Raw genomic sequence first — 13,447 nt, forward strand, 5'->3', positions numbered from 1 at the left:
AAGAAAAGTTAACAGATGAAAGAAGAACACACTGATATTTTAAGATGCTAATTTGGATGTTTCATTTGGAGGTTGGGAACAACACATTTTTTCCTCACTGGACTACATTAGTCACCTATATGCCTCAGTTTTGAGAAAAATAGCTGGACAGAGATATAAGCAAAATCTCTTGGAGAAAGTTCATCTAAGGCACATTATATGGTATGAATGAAAATCAAAGTTAAATTCAATTTCCTAGGAAGTGGTGGCAACACAAAAATAGAAGCAAAATGCATTTACCTTCATAAGTTCTAAGGGAGCCATCTTCCAACTAGAAAGGTTGTTTCCCATAATACCTTGTTGCTACTCTAATTTAAATCTGTGTTTACTGCTTCAGTAGAGAGATTTTCCTAAGTACCTGAAAAAATGGTAATTAGAAATACTGTCATTTTAGCCCGTGTCACTCTAAGCATTGAGGATATAAGAGCAAGTGAAAAGGGTGTACCACGAACATTTCAATAGTCCTTTGAACAGCACTGTGAGCAGCAGCTAAGCTTGTAAGTAGATGGGCTTTACTGAGCCATTTCTCCATTAAAGAGTTCTATGGTTTTTAATGTTCTACAAATTAGGTCTCCAGAAAGCAATGAACTGAAACTACAACAAGCAGCAAAATTTGATTTTACTAGAAAACGACTTTATTAGACATTTGATCCTTTTAGATTATTTGAATCTGGGTAGGGATCTCTAGGTTGCTACTAAATGGCTTTCTAGTTAAATGTCTAATTGTTAATCCTTCATGATAAAGCATTTCAGAACCTTACATAAAGAAATATTGATATATTACTCTGAAATTACAAAAATGAACTTTAAAAAATACAATTATTACAGATATTCTAATTTACTACTTTTTTTTCTCTTTATCTTCTTTTAAAGCACTCAACTTGAGCACTTCCCTGATTCATACACCTATTCCTACTCAGCAAAAATACCATTCTCAACTTTCAGTGAATTCCTAAAATAGCACCCGAGTGGTTATTGTGTTTCATGAAATGTAAGAATTAACTTTGGTTGCAATTAGGAAAATTTCCAAAAGTTCTGAGAATATATCAAGAGCCAATCATAATAATGTGTTGGAATTGTGGTTGACTTAGCGAAGAAGGTCCCTTCTTGTAATTGTTGTACACTGGTCTTATTTCCAAAACAATAATTTGAAATATCTTGACTCATAACTTGGTGGATTTTGTCCTGCTTTTGACCTTGTGAGAAAATGCAGACAGATTGTTGCAGCTTTTTAAAGACTGCAATGAACAAGTCATCTTGGAAATTAGCTTTTGTTGAGTCACCTAGCAGATTTTAAATACTTTGCAATAATCTTAATAATATACATGGAGTATAAATAGAAATTTGTGGAAGATACTGGAGAATTGTTTGTGTAGTGTACCCAATCACATCTTTTAATTCAGAAGCATTACTAGCATACTAATGATAATATTCATTAAGAAGTGCTAAAAGCAATGGAGTGTTTCATTATCAAGGGTTACAGTTTGTCAAGAATGCTAAATGTCTGGGTGTCACTGAATGCTAAAATTCTCATTTTTCCACCTGAAAATTTTCAACAAGGCAACACTTAAATAAAGTATCTGAAATCATTTTGTACATGGACAGTGCTCATTCATAAAACATCCACTGACAGTGCCTCTTACCTTCTAAGGTCATCTCTGCCTTGATCACAAGGTCTGTAAGTGATGTAGGTACCATTTATCACCACTACAGTTCTCTGGAGAGTGACAGAAACAGTTGAGTGGAACCAAAGAGCAGATTCAATCATACACACGGATAATTGCAACTGTCTGCATTTTACGCAGAATATTGCCTAACTCGTCAAGGCACTGTTTTATATAGTGTTGCATCTGATCTTTAATGATTTGTTAACAAACAAGTTTCATAAGTTTGTGATAGAGACTGAGACCTGAAAAGAGAGAATCCCCAATGGGAATTAGGAAGAGTGGAATGAGAGCTAAAGATCTCCATTCATGACCCAGCATGGTCAATAGTATTTACAGGACCCACACAAACCCTTGTTACCATAGTAGACAGCATTTTCTCTGTGGTAAGATAAGAGGGTTGAGTCATTTTTTAAAAAAAAAAAAAGTGTGCGCTGTGGAGGTATGAAAAAGTGAAATCTGATAACCACATTAGGAACAAAAGGCCCAAACTATGACATTGCATGGTGAGAATTAAGCAGATGACTAATGTTTGTGAAATCAATAGCCCTTGGTTCTTAATTGAGTATGAAGAAGAAAAGGAAGCAAGACCATATTTGACATCAATTTAGGAGCTTAAGGATTCAGATGTTGGTAAATACAAAAATAATAGACACAAGCAAAGACAAGAATGAGACAAGTAGGTTTGGTAAAAAAAAAAAAAGTATTTTACTTTTGAGTTATCTTTAGTTTGAGGAGCTTGAAGAACACTTAGGACTTGAGCTCCAATTTCAGAGAGGAACAAGGGCTGCAGTGAAGGACAGGAGTGTCACTATAGAAAAGAGAGAGTGGGGAGGGAAGAAGGGAGGGAGAAAGGAAAGAAAGAAGGAAGAAAGAATAGCTGGACATAGGAGATTTTTAAAAAAACAGGAATGCCTTCCTTTATTTATAAAAGTGTTTATTCATGCAGTGTCAGCGCGATTATATTAAATCATTTAGTTCATGTTAAATGCTTTAATGTATTATTTTCAACAAGAATTTCCTGGTTATAGTACTTACTGTTATGTAAGAGCATAGTTGCTGGTGTCAGGAATGATAGTTCTAAGTTGCCAAACTGTGTAGTTGACGATTAGGCTTAGAAGTTCTACTATGTGTGGAACGTGTTACTTTGCCACTGATCATAAGGAGACTTGAAAAACTTTCGAGTAATGGAAGACACATTCCAACGAGGTGTTGAATGGCTTTGAACCACTGTACTTGGACCTAGCATCTCTCTAGGGCATTGCCCCTTTCAAGTAGATTTCTCAGTGGAAGTGTGCTCATCTCAGGAGAGGATGAAATTGGAAGGCATGCAGTTACTTCATCTACATTGTGCAACATCCAATCTGTCTTTAACCAGATGTCATAATAATCAGGTCCAAGGTTTGTTATTGGTTCCATCTTTCATTTTGAGGCTTCATTGCAAAGAGAGTATATTTTCCCCAGTATTTAAAGGACTTGACAGAAGAATGAGTTAGATTTATCTTACTTTTGAACACCTTTATAAAATTAATATGCAGTAAAGTAGGCTGTATATTCCCTCCCCAAAACTGTTTCTAGAAATATGCTCAGAAGCATATTTGTAATTATATTCCAATAAAAAGTACATTCCTGAAAATGAGTGGTGAAAGGGCCCGCATTTTCTTACTTCATAATAAAACCACAACCACACACTGTAAAGTGACAGAATCTAAGAGCTTCTTATTTTATTTTATTTATTTTTTTTCTTTCAAAAAAATTTATTTATTGTGTATGCAGTGTTCTGCCTGCACACCAGTAGAGGGCAACAGATCTCATCATTGATGGCTGTGAGCCACCATGTGGTTGCTGGGAATTGAACTCAGGACCTCTGGAAGAGCAGTCAATGCTCTTAAACTGAGCCATCTCTCTAGCCCAGCCACCTAATACTTCTAATACCCAATAAACGGCAGACTCCAGACACATAAGCTTTTAGTTTTATTTGTCCTCTGGGAATTGTCACAGCAGAGCAAGTCACCGCGGATCTACTCCTTTGGCTTTTTGCCAGCACCAACATAGGCCTTCACAGTCCCCCTGACCTTCTTCAGTCTATTCTTGCGTTCCTGTCGCAGTTTTCGGGAGGTCTTTTTCTTCTCATAAAGGCCATGTCTTGCAAGCCTGTGTTTGGGCTCATTCTTCTTGGCATAATCAAGGGAATCATAGATCATGCCAAAGCCAGTTGTTTTCCCACCACCAAAATGAGTTCTGAATCCGAATACAAAGATGACATCTGGTGTGGTTTTGTACATTTTGGCTAACTTCTCCCGAATTTCTGTCTTTGGAACTGTTGCCTTTCCAGGGTGAAGGACATCAATCACCATCTGTTTTCTTTGAAGTAGACGATTGGTCATAAACTTCCTGGTCCGGATCGTTACTGTGTCGTTCATGATGACGGCCGCTGCGAGCTGTTAAAGCAGGAAAAGAGAAGAGCTTCTTATTTTAGAAAACCACCTCCCTGACATATATTCTGTCAAGTAAGAGACGGATTGCTGCGTTTGACAGCTACACTGGAACCTTACAGGTGTGAGTATGGTCACCTCCTCAAGGGTTGTCACATACACAGAACAAGTGTCATTTCGACAGAGAGGCGAGAGAATGATATTTCCAAGTATGTTAAATGCCTCATATGAAAGTAGAGCTTCGCAGCTCTCAGGCCACAGTAGCATTCTCTGTATTTTACTTTAGCATTTGCATTTGTCTTTTAAAGAGAATATTATAGTAACAATAATCCGTAATTATCTTCTCACCTGTCAGAAGTAAGACTTTATTTGGTGTGTTCCAAAAAGATCCCATTCAGCACACCCATCCTAGAAGTAATGTGGAGTTTCATTTTACTTGTTTATTATTATTTATTGTTTATTCTGTTATCACAGAGATGATATTCCGTTCCTAGATGGCCATTCAAGTTTAACTTCAAAGTCCAGGCCTTTCAAGATTCACCCTCTTTTCACTCTGGAGCTTGGTCCCTGAGTCATTGTGCTCTCAAACTCCACCTTAGTCTTTCTCTTCCTTTCCTTCCTACTGGCTCTTCTCACTCCTGTGTTCTCCAGCTCACCACTCTCCTTTGTCCTCTCTCCTCAACCTTCCCTATGGACAGTTTCTAACCTAAGCTGCCCATCATTTTTAAACCAGAAGCAATAAAATCACACGGTTTATTTGATGTATTATAAAATCCATCTTCCCTAGTATGTCTTATATATCCAAGACAAGATTTACTGAGGCGTGAAGATGTGGGCAAAGCTGTAATTCTGTAGTTTAATGTCAAAACCCTTGGATAGAATTCACAATCACAATTGACATTTCCCTGACTAGTTTTTTGTTATCCAGAAAGTTATCTTTATGATATTTCATAAAGTCTGTTATTCATATTACTCTCACCAAGGCCATTAATGATAACTTTCATTCTGAATTTTTGCTTTAAGGGCCTTCATAAGGTCGTGGGATTCCAACGGTGAGGAGGGCGCGGTCCGGTCGCGCCCTCGCCCCGACCTGTTTTCCCGCGCTGAGCACACCGGGCGAGCGGCAGAGGGGGCGGGGAAGTTGACGACCGTAGGACGAGCCGGGGAGGAGGGGCAGAGGGGAGGATTTGGAAGCACAGGAGCCCAGGCACCAGCGCTCCCCGCCAGCCGCCGATTAGAGGAGGAGGCAAACTTGAGGGAGCAGTGAGCAGAGGGTCGGGCTGGAGGAGGGAAAACTTGATCGCCTTCTGGGGTGGGAAAAAAAAAGACGAAAAAAGGAGGGGAGGGTGTTTTGGGTCCGAACCCCACGATCGCGGCCCACTGCTGGGCCCAGAGAGAAAGTTGACCTGCCCAGCGGTTTGTTCTGTGCCAACCATCAGGAGGCAAAGGTATTTATCTATTTGTTCTGTCCGTCTGCGCTCCTGCTCCTTAATAGCCTGGGTGAGAGATTGAGTCGCATTGCCCTCAATGTATGTATGGGTCAGGGCTCCTGTCCCACTTTTCCATGGGGAACACGAAGGTAAACGTCGCTTCTCTGTCCTGCGGAAAACTGCCCAGTTTCCTTTCCTCCTCTTTCTCCACTGATTTCTTTTAAATTTCATTTTTTGGGGGGGTAGGTGGGAGTGGGGCAGAAAACGGAGTCTCTTTCCTTATGCAACTTCCTTCGATGCCCTTTGCAAGGACCTTCCCCAACCCCCACCACATCACACCCCCCCACCCCCGCCTTTAGCATCCCTTAGCCAGCTCCTTTGTCACCTCAGGACCACAGTCAGAACCATGCATTTGAGAAATAAAGTGCACAGGAACAAAAATGGATTTTAAAAAATTATTCTAAGTTAACTGAGACGAGAAACAAAAACCAGGTGTGTCTGTATGTTGGTGTGTGTGTGTGTGTGTGTGTGTGTGTGTGTGTGTGTGTGTGTGTGTGTGATAAATTCTCATTTCGGTTTTCGTAGATGGTTGGTTGGGTTGTGATGTCTTTATTGGTGTGGGGAGCTGTGGAGGCTTTGTACTGGCTATCCCGGTCCGGGTTCGGGGGGATTTTTTGGGCAATGGTTTAAAAAAAAAAAACTTTGACTGGGGTAGAGAGAATTTCTCAGAAAGGTTAAAGCATAACACAATAGCCAGTCTGCAAAACTGGCCAAGGGGGCCCTCTAGTAGTTACTGCATCTTAAGTTCGCCAGGCAGGAAGCATAGATTGCCCTTTACATATAACTATGACTTTAGACTTGGAAGTAATTGGACGACCCCAGTTAGCAGCTGGATATGGGAACCCATGCTGATCAGAACTAGAAAGTTTTATCAATCAGAGAACAATGCAGTGGGAGTTTTCGAGTCCTGTGATTTCTCCTCTTTCTTGTTTACATTAAAGAATAAAACCTGTTATTCTGAGATCTGAGATTGGCATACCTCAGATAAAGAAATTTGTTTTATAATTACCATCGTCTGTATCATTCACCATTTACCCCCTCTAAGGAGTCATATCAGATAGCTTAATTCAGAACGTTAAGGAGAAATCAAACAAAACATGTCCTTAAAATTTTGCAAAAAGTGAAAAAAAATTTGAATTTGCTTTTTCTATGAGCTGATCATTTTGTTCTCTTATCCATGTAATTTCAGACTCACAAGTTATTCAGTAGCCTATGTATATATTTGTAAAATAAATATTCTTGTTGTAAGAATGTAATTTTGATTTACTGAGTAAAAGTTTATTTTGGGGATGCTTTGTATAATTTATTTATTTATGTATGTATAAAACATATATGTGTGTGTATGAATGAGTTACATGCCTATTTCCTAGTGTGTATACTGTTAAAGAATCTTGAACTTTAAAGTTGAAAACAGGAGAAATGAAGGTTGTGTCAAACCACCCCTGTATCTACTGCCTGTCTGTCATACATACAGGAGAGAGACAGAGTCACCTGTGTAGCCCAGGCTGGTGTTGAACTTACATCTTCCTGACTCAGTATCCCTAGTGCTTGGGTAGCAGTACTCTTATTTACAATGAGGAATTTATTGTGTGAATTTAGAATGTGGGGATGATGTGAATGATTAAAATTAATTTTGCCTCATGTAGTTGACTTTATTCTAACACACAGAGCTATGTGGACTGATGCATGTTGAGTTTGAATTTAGATTACAGATGTGAAGGCTTAAGGAGAGGGCTGTGATTTATTTTCTTGCTTCCTTTTTCTCTTTTAAAATCAATGCTAGCTCCTTAGGAGAATCTTGGGGTGCACAGCAGTTGTGAAGGCCACCAGACGGTCTGCCTTTCACCATCGCCTCGAGGTAAGAGTCACTTGTTAAAACTAACTTTTTTCTTGTATACCAGAAATGCTGAACACTGCATTTGGAAATCAAAGAGAGTGTGTGAACTGCTTTGAACATATAAACAAGTAGTAGACACCAAGTGTGCTTGAAAATTGAGAAAAATTAAACTGTGCTAGGGTGTGTGTGTGCTAAGGTGCGTGTGTGAGCTAGGGTGTGTGTGTGCTAGGGTGTGTGCATGGTTCTGCTGTGGATGCATGGCATGGGGAGGCCAGAGATAAGCTGAAGTTGTTACTTGCCTTCCCATATTGCTCTACATCTTTTTTTTATTTTTTAAATCTGATAACTCTCCCTGAATCTGGCTCACTGATTGGATAGATTGGCTGACCAATGAGCTACAGGGCTCCTTAGGTTGCCACCCTACCTTAAGTGCTCAAGTTATAGATGAAGGGTGTTTTTTTTGTTTTGCTTTGTTTTGGTTTGGTTTTTTTTGGATGTGCTCAGGATCTGAACTCAAGTCTTCCTCTTCATGCTTTTGTGGCTACCACTTTAGTGAACTCTCTCCCCAAACCCATATGACTGGAATATTTTCCTTTTTGCGGGGTGGGTGGGAGGCTGTGTTTTGAAGCACGGTTTCTTTGTGTAGCCCTGGCTGTCCTGGCTCTTTCCCTGTAGACCAGACTGACCTCTCACTCACAGAGATCCTCCTGCCTGGGCCTGAGTGCTGTGATTAAAGGCCTGTGCCACCAGGAACAAGCTGTTGTTGGATTCCTAATTAGCATTTCAGCACCCATTTTCTACTGACAGCAATTTCTTTCTTTGGAATGGAAAAAGTGAGAAAACCAGAACAAAGCATTTATGAATGTTGGCCTTTATCAATATACAATGGTAGGGAAGAGCAGGGAACTTTAACTGTCTTTGGAGTATGAGCTACAATTTTGTAGCTAAAATTTATGGCAGTGTGGGGGAGGGGAGTTAGTTAATTAACATGTAATGAACATTTAAGTGTCTCCTATGGGTTAAATCCAAGGAGGCATTACTTACTTCTGCCAAATACCATGTCTTAGAGATATAGTATAGACTTGTGAGTTTTTAAAAACATTTCTATAGGGATATATAGTTTTGTATAGCTTTTGTCTAATAAGATCTCTTTGCTCATCTTGGAGGGTTCTGGCTTAGCCCCAGTAAACAATCCAGGACCTTCCTTCAGGATTCAGCCATTTGATGGGGGAAACCACAGCTGAGTTTGAATATCTAAATAGTTCTTTCTCTTATTTATTTGGTTTCTACTCTTTAATCTTTCTTTCTCCTTTCCACGCAGGCTTTCCTGCCTTCTCTGTCTTGAGTACTAAAGAGTTTGCTTATTGGGCTGGAGAGGTGGCTCAGAGGTTAAGAGTCCTGGCTGCTCTTGTAGGGGTCCTGAGTTCAATTTCCAGAAACCACATGGTGGCTTACAACTATCTGTAATGAGCTCTGGTGTAATGAGATCTGGCTCAGAGGTTAAGAACAGTCAGTGCTCTTAACCTCTGAGCCACCTTCCAGCCCTCTTCCTTTTCTTCTTTATATGGGTTCTGGGCATTGAACTCAGGTTGTCAGGCCTGAATGACAGATGCCTTTACCCACTGAACCATCTCACTGGCCCAAGCCTCTTTTTATTGCAGAGTTAGTTATCTTTTGCAGGCCAGGTGTGGATTACAAGTGAAACTGAATAGTGACCAGAATAAAAGTGATTGTAAACAGTGGTTTATTGTCATTTTCCGCTGTGCACTGACTTAATTAGTGAAGTTAGTAGAATTCATAGATCTAGTCCTCGGGCATATGTGGGTGATCCTGCAGAGAGAGTGGACAGGAACAGTCACCAGGCTGTGCCAACACAAGCACGGTTCCAGGGAGAGGAGACCCCAGCTACTACTGCTGGAGTGGTCAGTGCAGTACCTGTGCGCTGAGCTGAAGACAATGCTTATTAGTCTTCATCTGAGCAGCCACTGTGGCTGTGGATAGCAAGTACAATGGGAATGAGAAAGCTGAACTCTGTGATCCAATATATCATCTTGCATTAGTTACTGGGCCTCCTTCAGCCTGGATTTCCCCCCTATGGAAAATGGGAATGTCAACATTGGCCTCTCTTTCTTTCTTCCTTCTTTCCTTTCTTCCTTCCTTCCTTCCTTCCTTCCTTCCTTCCTTCCTTCTTCCTTCCTTCCTTCCTTCCTTCCTCCTTCCTTCCTTCCTTCCTTCCTTTTTTCCTTTACTTTCCTTTTTTCTTTTGTAAAGGAAGGATTTTGAGCCTGTAAAGAGGTATTCAAGTGTATGGTGGTCATTTGACCCTGCCACTGTAGCAGGCTTTGTGACCTGCTACAAGAGTCAGACTGCTTAGTGCAGAGCCTGGTGATTCAGTTACCATCTTCATAGTTCATATAGCATATGTACCTGTCAGAATTTTCTAGCCATGTCTTTCTTTTACTTCACTTTTCTTTCTTTCTTATTTTTCTTTTTTTGAGACAGAACCTTGGATCTGTTGCTCTGACACTCACTATGTAGACCAGATTGACCTGGAACTCACAGAGATCCTCCCACATTTGCCTCAAGAGTGTTGGGATCTGAGTCATGTAAAATTATGCATGAACGGGGCTGGAGAGGTGGCTCAGAGGTTAAGAGCACTGACTATTCTTCCAGAGGTCCTGAGTTCAATTCCCAGCAACCACATGGTGGCTCACAACCATCTATAATGAGATCTGGTGCCCTCTTCTGGTCTGTAGGCACACATACAGACAGAACACTGTATACATGATAAATAAATAAATAAATAAATAAATAAATAAATAAATAAATCTTTTAAAGAAATTATGCATGAACCTGTCTGTCTCTCTTTCATATTATTTAAGTTTTTTATTATATTTATTTGTTTATGCCACAACGTAGTGGTGCTCATCTTTCATTCTAGCACTCAGGAGATAGAGACAGGTGTTTCTCTGTAAGTTTCAGGCCAGGCTGGTCTACAGAGCTAGTTCCAGGACAGCTAGGACTACACAGATTAGCCCTGTCTCAAAAAATCTAATCAACCAAAACGAACAAACTCAAAACAGGTTTATCTATCTATCTATCTATCTATCTATCTATCTATCTATCTATCTATCTATCTACCTACCTACCTACCTACCTATCTATTATTTTATATGTATGTTTACTTTGCATGCATGTATGTATGTCTGTGTACCATGTTTGTGCTCTTGAGCTCCTCAGACAGAAGAAGCTGTTGGATCCTCTAGGAACAAAAGTGGGTGCTGGGAGTTCAACTCAGATCGTCTGCAAGAGCAAGTGCTCTTTACTGCTGAGCCAGTTCTCCAGCTCCAATGTCTTTTATTCATTATGAAAAATATGTTGGTTGTTGAACAGAAGAACAGCATTCTATCATGCTGCTGGTTACAAAGCCTGAACTTTGTCCCAAATGAATAGAAGGGGAGTCTATTTACTGTCATTAACATTTTGGTGTTGTCCCCAGAATCTGCCTAGAAAGGAGGGTGAGAGAATAGGAGACTGGGGAGGTAGTAATGGGAGTCACTGGGGAGGGCAGGGATTGGTTCCTAAGAATGCTTTGAAGGAAAATTACAAATGAAACTCCCCATCTGTTTTTTCAGACATCCTTAACACTGTCTTGCTCATTATTGATAACTCTCTAAAATATAGATATTAAGAGAGAGAGAAATATGATGTTATTATTTTTATCCTAATGATGCTGAATCTGACATTCTCCAGTTTTGTTAGTGTTTTTTCATCCCCTTTTTAAAGATTATCCAATGACTATCCTGAGGTCTAAACTCTCAGTAGTGAAGGAGAGAATACGTACTTGTCCATTTATCTAAATCCTGGAGTAACTGAGAGCGAGGTAGTTCCTGAGTAAACTGCATATTTTATTGTTACTTTAATGTTATGCCTATTGGCATTTTGCCTTCATGCACGTCTGTGCAGCACTTGTGCCTAGGGAGGTCAGGAAACATCTTGGAATCTCCTGAACTGGAGTTATGATCTGGGTCCTAAGGAAGAGCAGCCACTACTCTTCACCACTGAACCATCTCTCCAGCCCATCATGTGTTGTCCTAGATAAGATAGCCATGGTTTATGGTCGATAGATCAGGACAGGGACATTGTAAAAGAAGTAGCTTTATGTGGTATGTGATAATGAAACCCATGGATCCCATGGACAGATAGATCATGGAATCTTCCCTCAAACAGTGTTTTTGGTATCAGGAAGCTGACAGAAGAGAAAGTGGGAAGTACCCTTGAATGCATTGGCGCAGGAAGCCACTTCCTGAATATAATACCAGTAGCACAGACACTGAGATTGACAATCAATAAATGAAACTTCCTGAAACTGAGAAGCTTCTGTAAGGCAAAGGACACTGTCAACAAGACAAAACAGCAGCCTAAAAATGAGAAAAGAGGGGCTGGAGAGATGGCTCAGTGATTAAGAGCACTGACTGTTCTTCCAGAGGTCCTGAGTTCAATTCCCAGCAACCACATGGTGGCTCACAACCATCTGTAATGAGATCTGGTGCCCTCCTCTGGCATGCAGGCATACATGGAGGCAGAATGTTATATTTATAATAAATAAATAAATAAGCCTTAAAAAGGCTTTATTTACCATCCCCATGTCTGACAGAGGGCTGATCTCCAAAATACAGAAAGAATGCAAGAAAAAGGACATCATAATACCAAATAATCCAATTTTAAAATGGTTACAGATTTAAACAGAGAATTCTCAACAGAAGAATCCCAAATATCCAAGATACACTTAAAAGAACTGTTCAACATCTTTAGTCATCAAGGGAATAAGAATAAAAAATAATAAAACAAAATAAAATGGCTCTCCATCTTATGCCTGTCACAATGGCTAAGATCAAAAAAGTTAATGACAACCTTTGCTAGAAAGAATGTGGAGTAAGGGGAACACTCCTCCACTGCTGATGGGAGTGCAAACTTGTACAGTCCCCTTGTAAGTCAGTAGGGTGGTTTCTCAGAAAATTGGCAGCCAGTCTACCTCATGACCCAGTAATCCCAATCTTGGGCATATACCCAAAGGCTCAATCATACCACAGGACACTTGATTGACTATGTTCACAGCAGTGTCATTCATAAGAGCCAAAACCTGAAAATAATCTAGATGGTCCACAACCAAAGAATAAATAAATAAAATGTTGTACATTTACACAACAGAATATTACTCAGTAGTAAAAAACAATGTTATCATGAAATTTGCCGGCAAATGAATGGAACTAGAAAAAAAAAATCATCCTAAGTGATGTAGTCCATACCCAGAAAGACAAACATGGTCTGGCCTCACTTAAAAGTGGATATTAGCTGTAAAGTAAAAGATAACCAGGCCACAAACCACAACCCCTGAGAAGCTAGGTAACGAGGACCCAAAGGAGAAGTAGATGAGATCTCCTGGGTAAACAGGAGGTGGTGCTGGGATGGAAGTATGGAAACATGAGGGATTGGTTTGGGCAGGTTGGGAGCAGATGGACAGGGAGAATAATTAATTAAGGAGATCTCTTGATGGGGTGCCATTTTGGGGTTTGAGAGAAACCTGATGCCAGGGAAACACCCAGGAATCCACAAGGATGACCCCAGCTAAGACTCCTAGCAATGGTAGAGTGGGCTCCTGAAATGGCCTTCTTCTGTAATCAGATTGGTGAGTACCCCTACTTGTCATCAGGGAACCTTCCTCCAGTAGCTAATTGAAGCAGATGCAGAGATCACACCCAAGCACTAGGCTGAGATCTGAGAATCCTGTTGAAGAGAGAGCAAGGATTGTATGAACAAGGAGGGTAAAGATCATGAGAAGGGAACCCACAGAGACAGCTGACCCAAGCACTTGGGAGCTCATCAGCTCTAAACTGACAGAGTACACGGGACTGACCTAGGCCCTCTGCATGTGTGTGACAGTTGCGTAGCTTTGTCTGACTGTGCGGCTCCTAGAAGTGG

At 40.4% G+C, this 13,447-nt stretch overlaps 1 protein-coding gene across 3 annotated transcripts in view; it reads right to left on the minus strand.

Annotated features, from left to right (window-relative positions):
- The window catches only part of LOC146895807 (small ribosomal subunit protein eS24-like), a 31,981-nt gene that overhangs the window by 127 nt on the left and 18,407 nt on the right, over positions 1-13,447 (minus strand). Inside the window, exons 2-3 of one of the 3 annotated variants that reach the window (XR_015739359.1) lie at positions 13,169-13,252; positions 4-1,756 (exon numbers count right to left, since the gene is read on the minus strand). Coding sequence is in view for 1 of the 3 variants with exons in the window: in XM_087911875.1 (XP_087768001.1) it covers positions 3,725-4,144 (420 nt within the window). In the remaining 2 variants the exon portion in view is untranslated. Of the gene's footprint in view, positions 1-3; positions 1,757-3,664; positions 4,145-13,168; positions 13,253-13,447 lie in introns of those variants that run through there. The other 2 variants (XR_015739358.1, XM_087911875.1) reach the window with 2 other exon arrangements.

The sequence above is a fragment of the Myodes glareolus genome, chromosome 1, assembly GCF_982192425.1.
Source record: "Myodes glareolus chromosome 1, mMyoGla1.1, whole genome shotgun sequence".
In the NCBI taxonomy this organism is placed as follows: Eukaryota; Metazoa; Chordata; class Mammalia; order Rodentia; family Cricetidae; genus Myodes; species Myodes glareolus.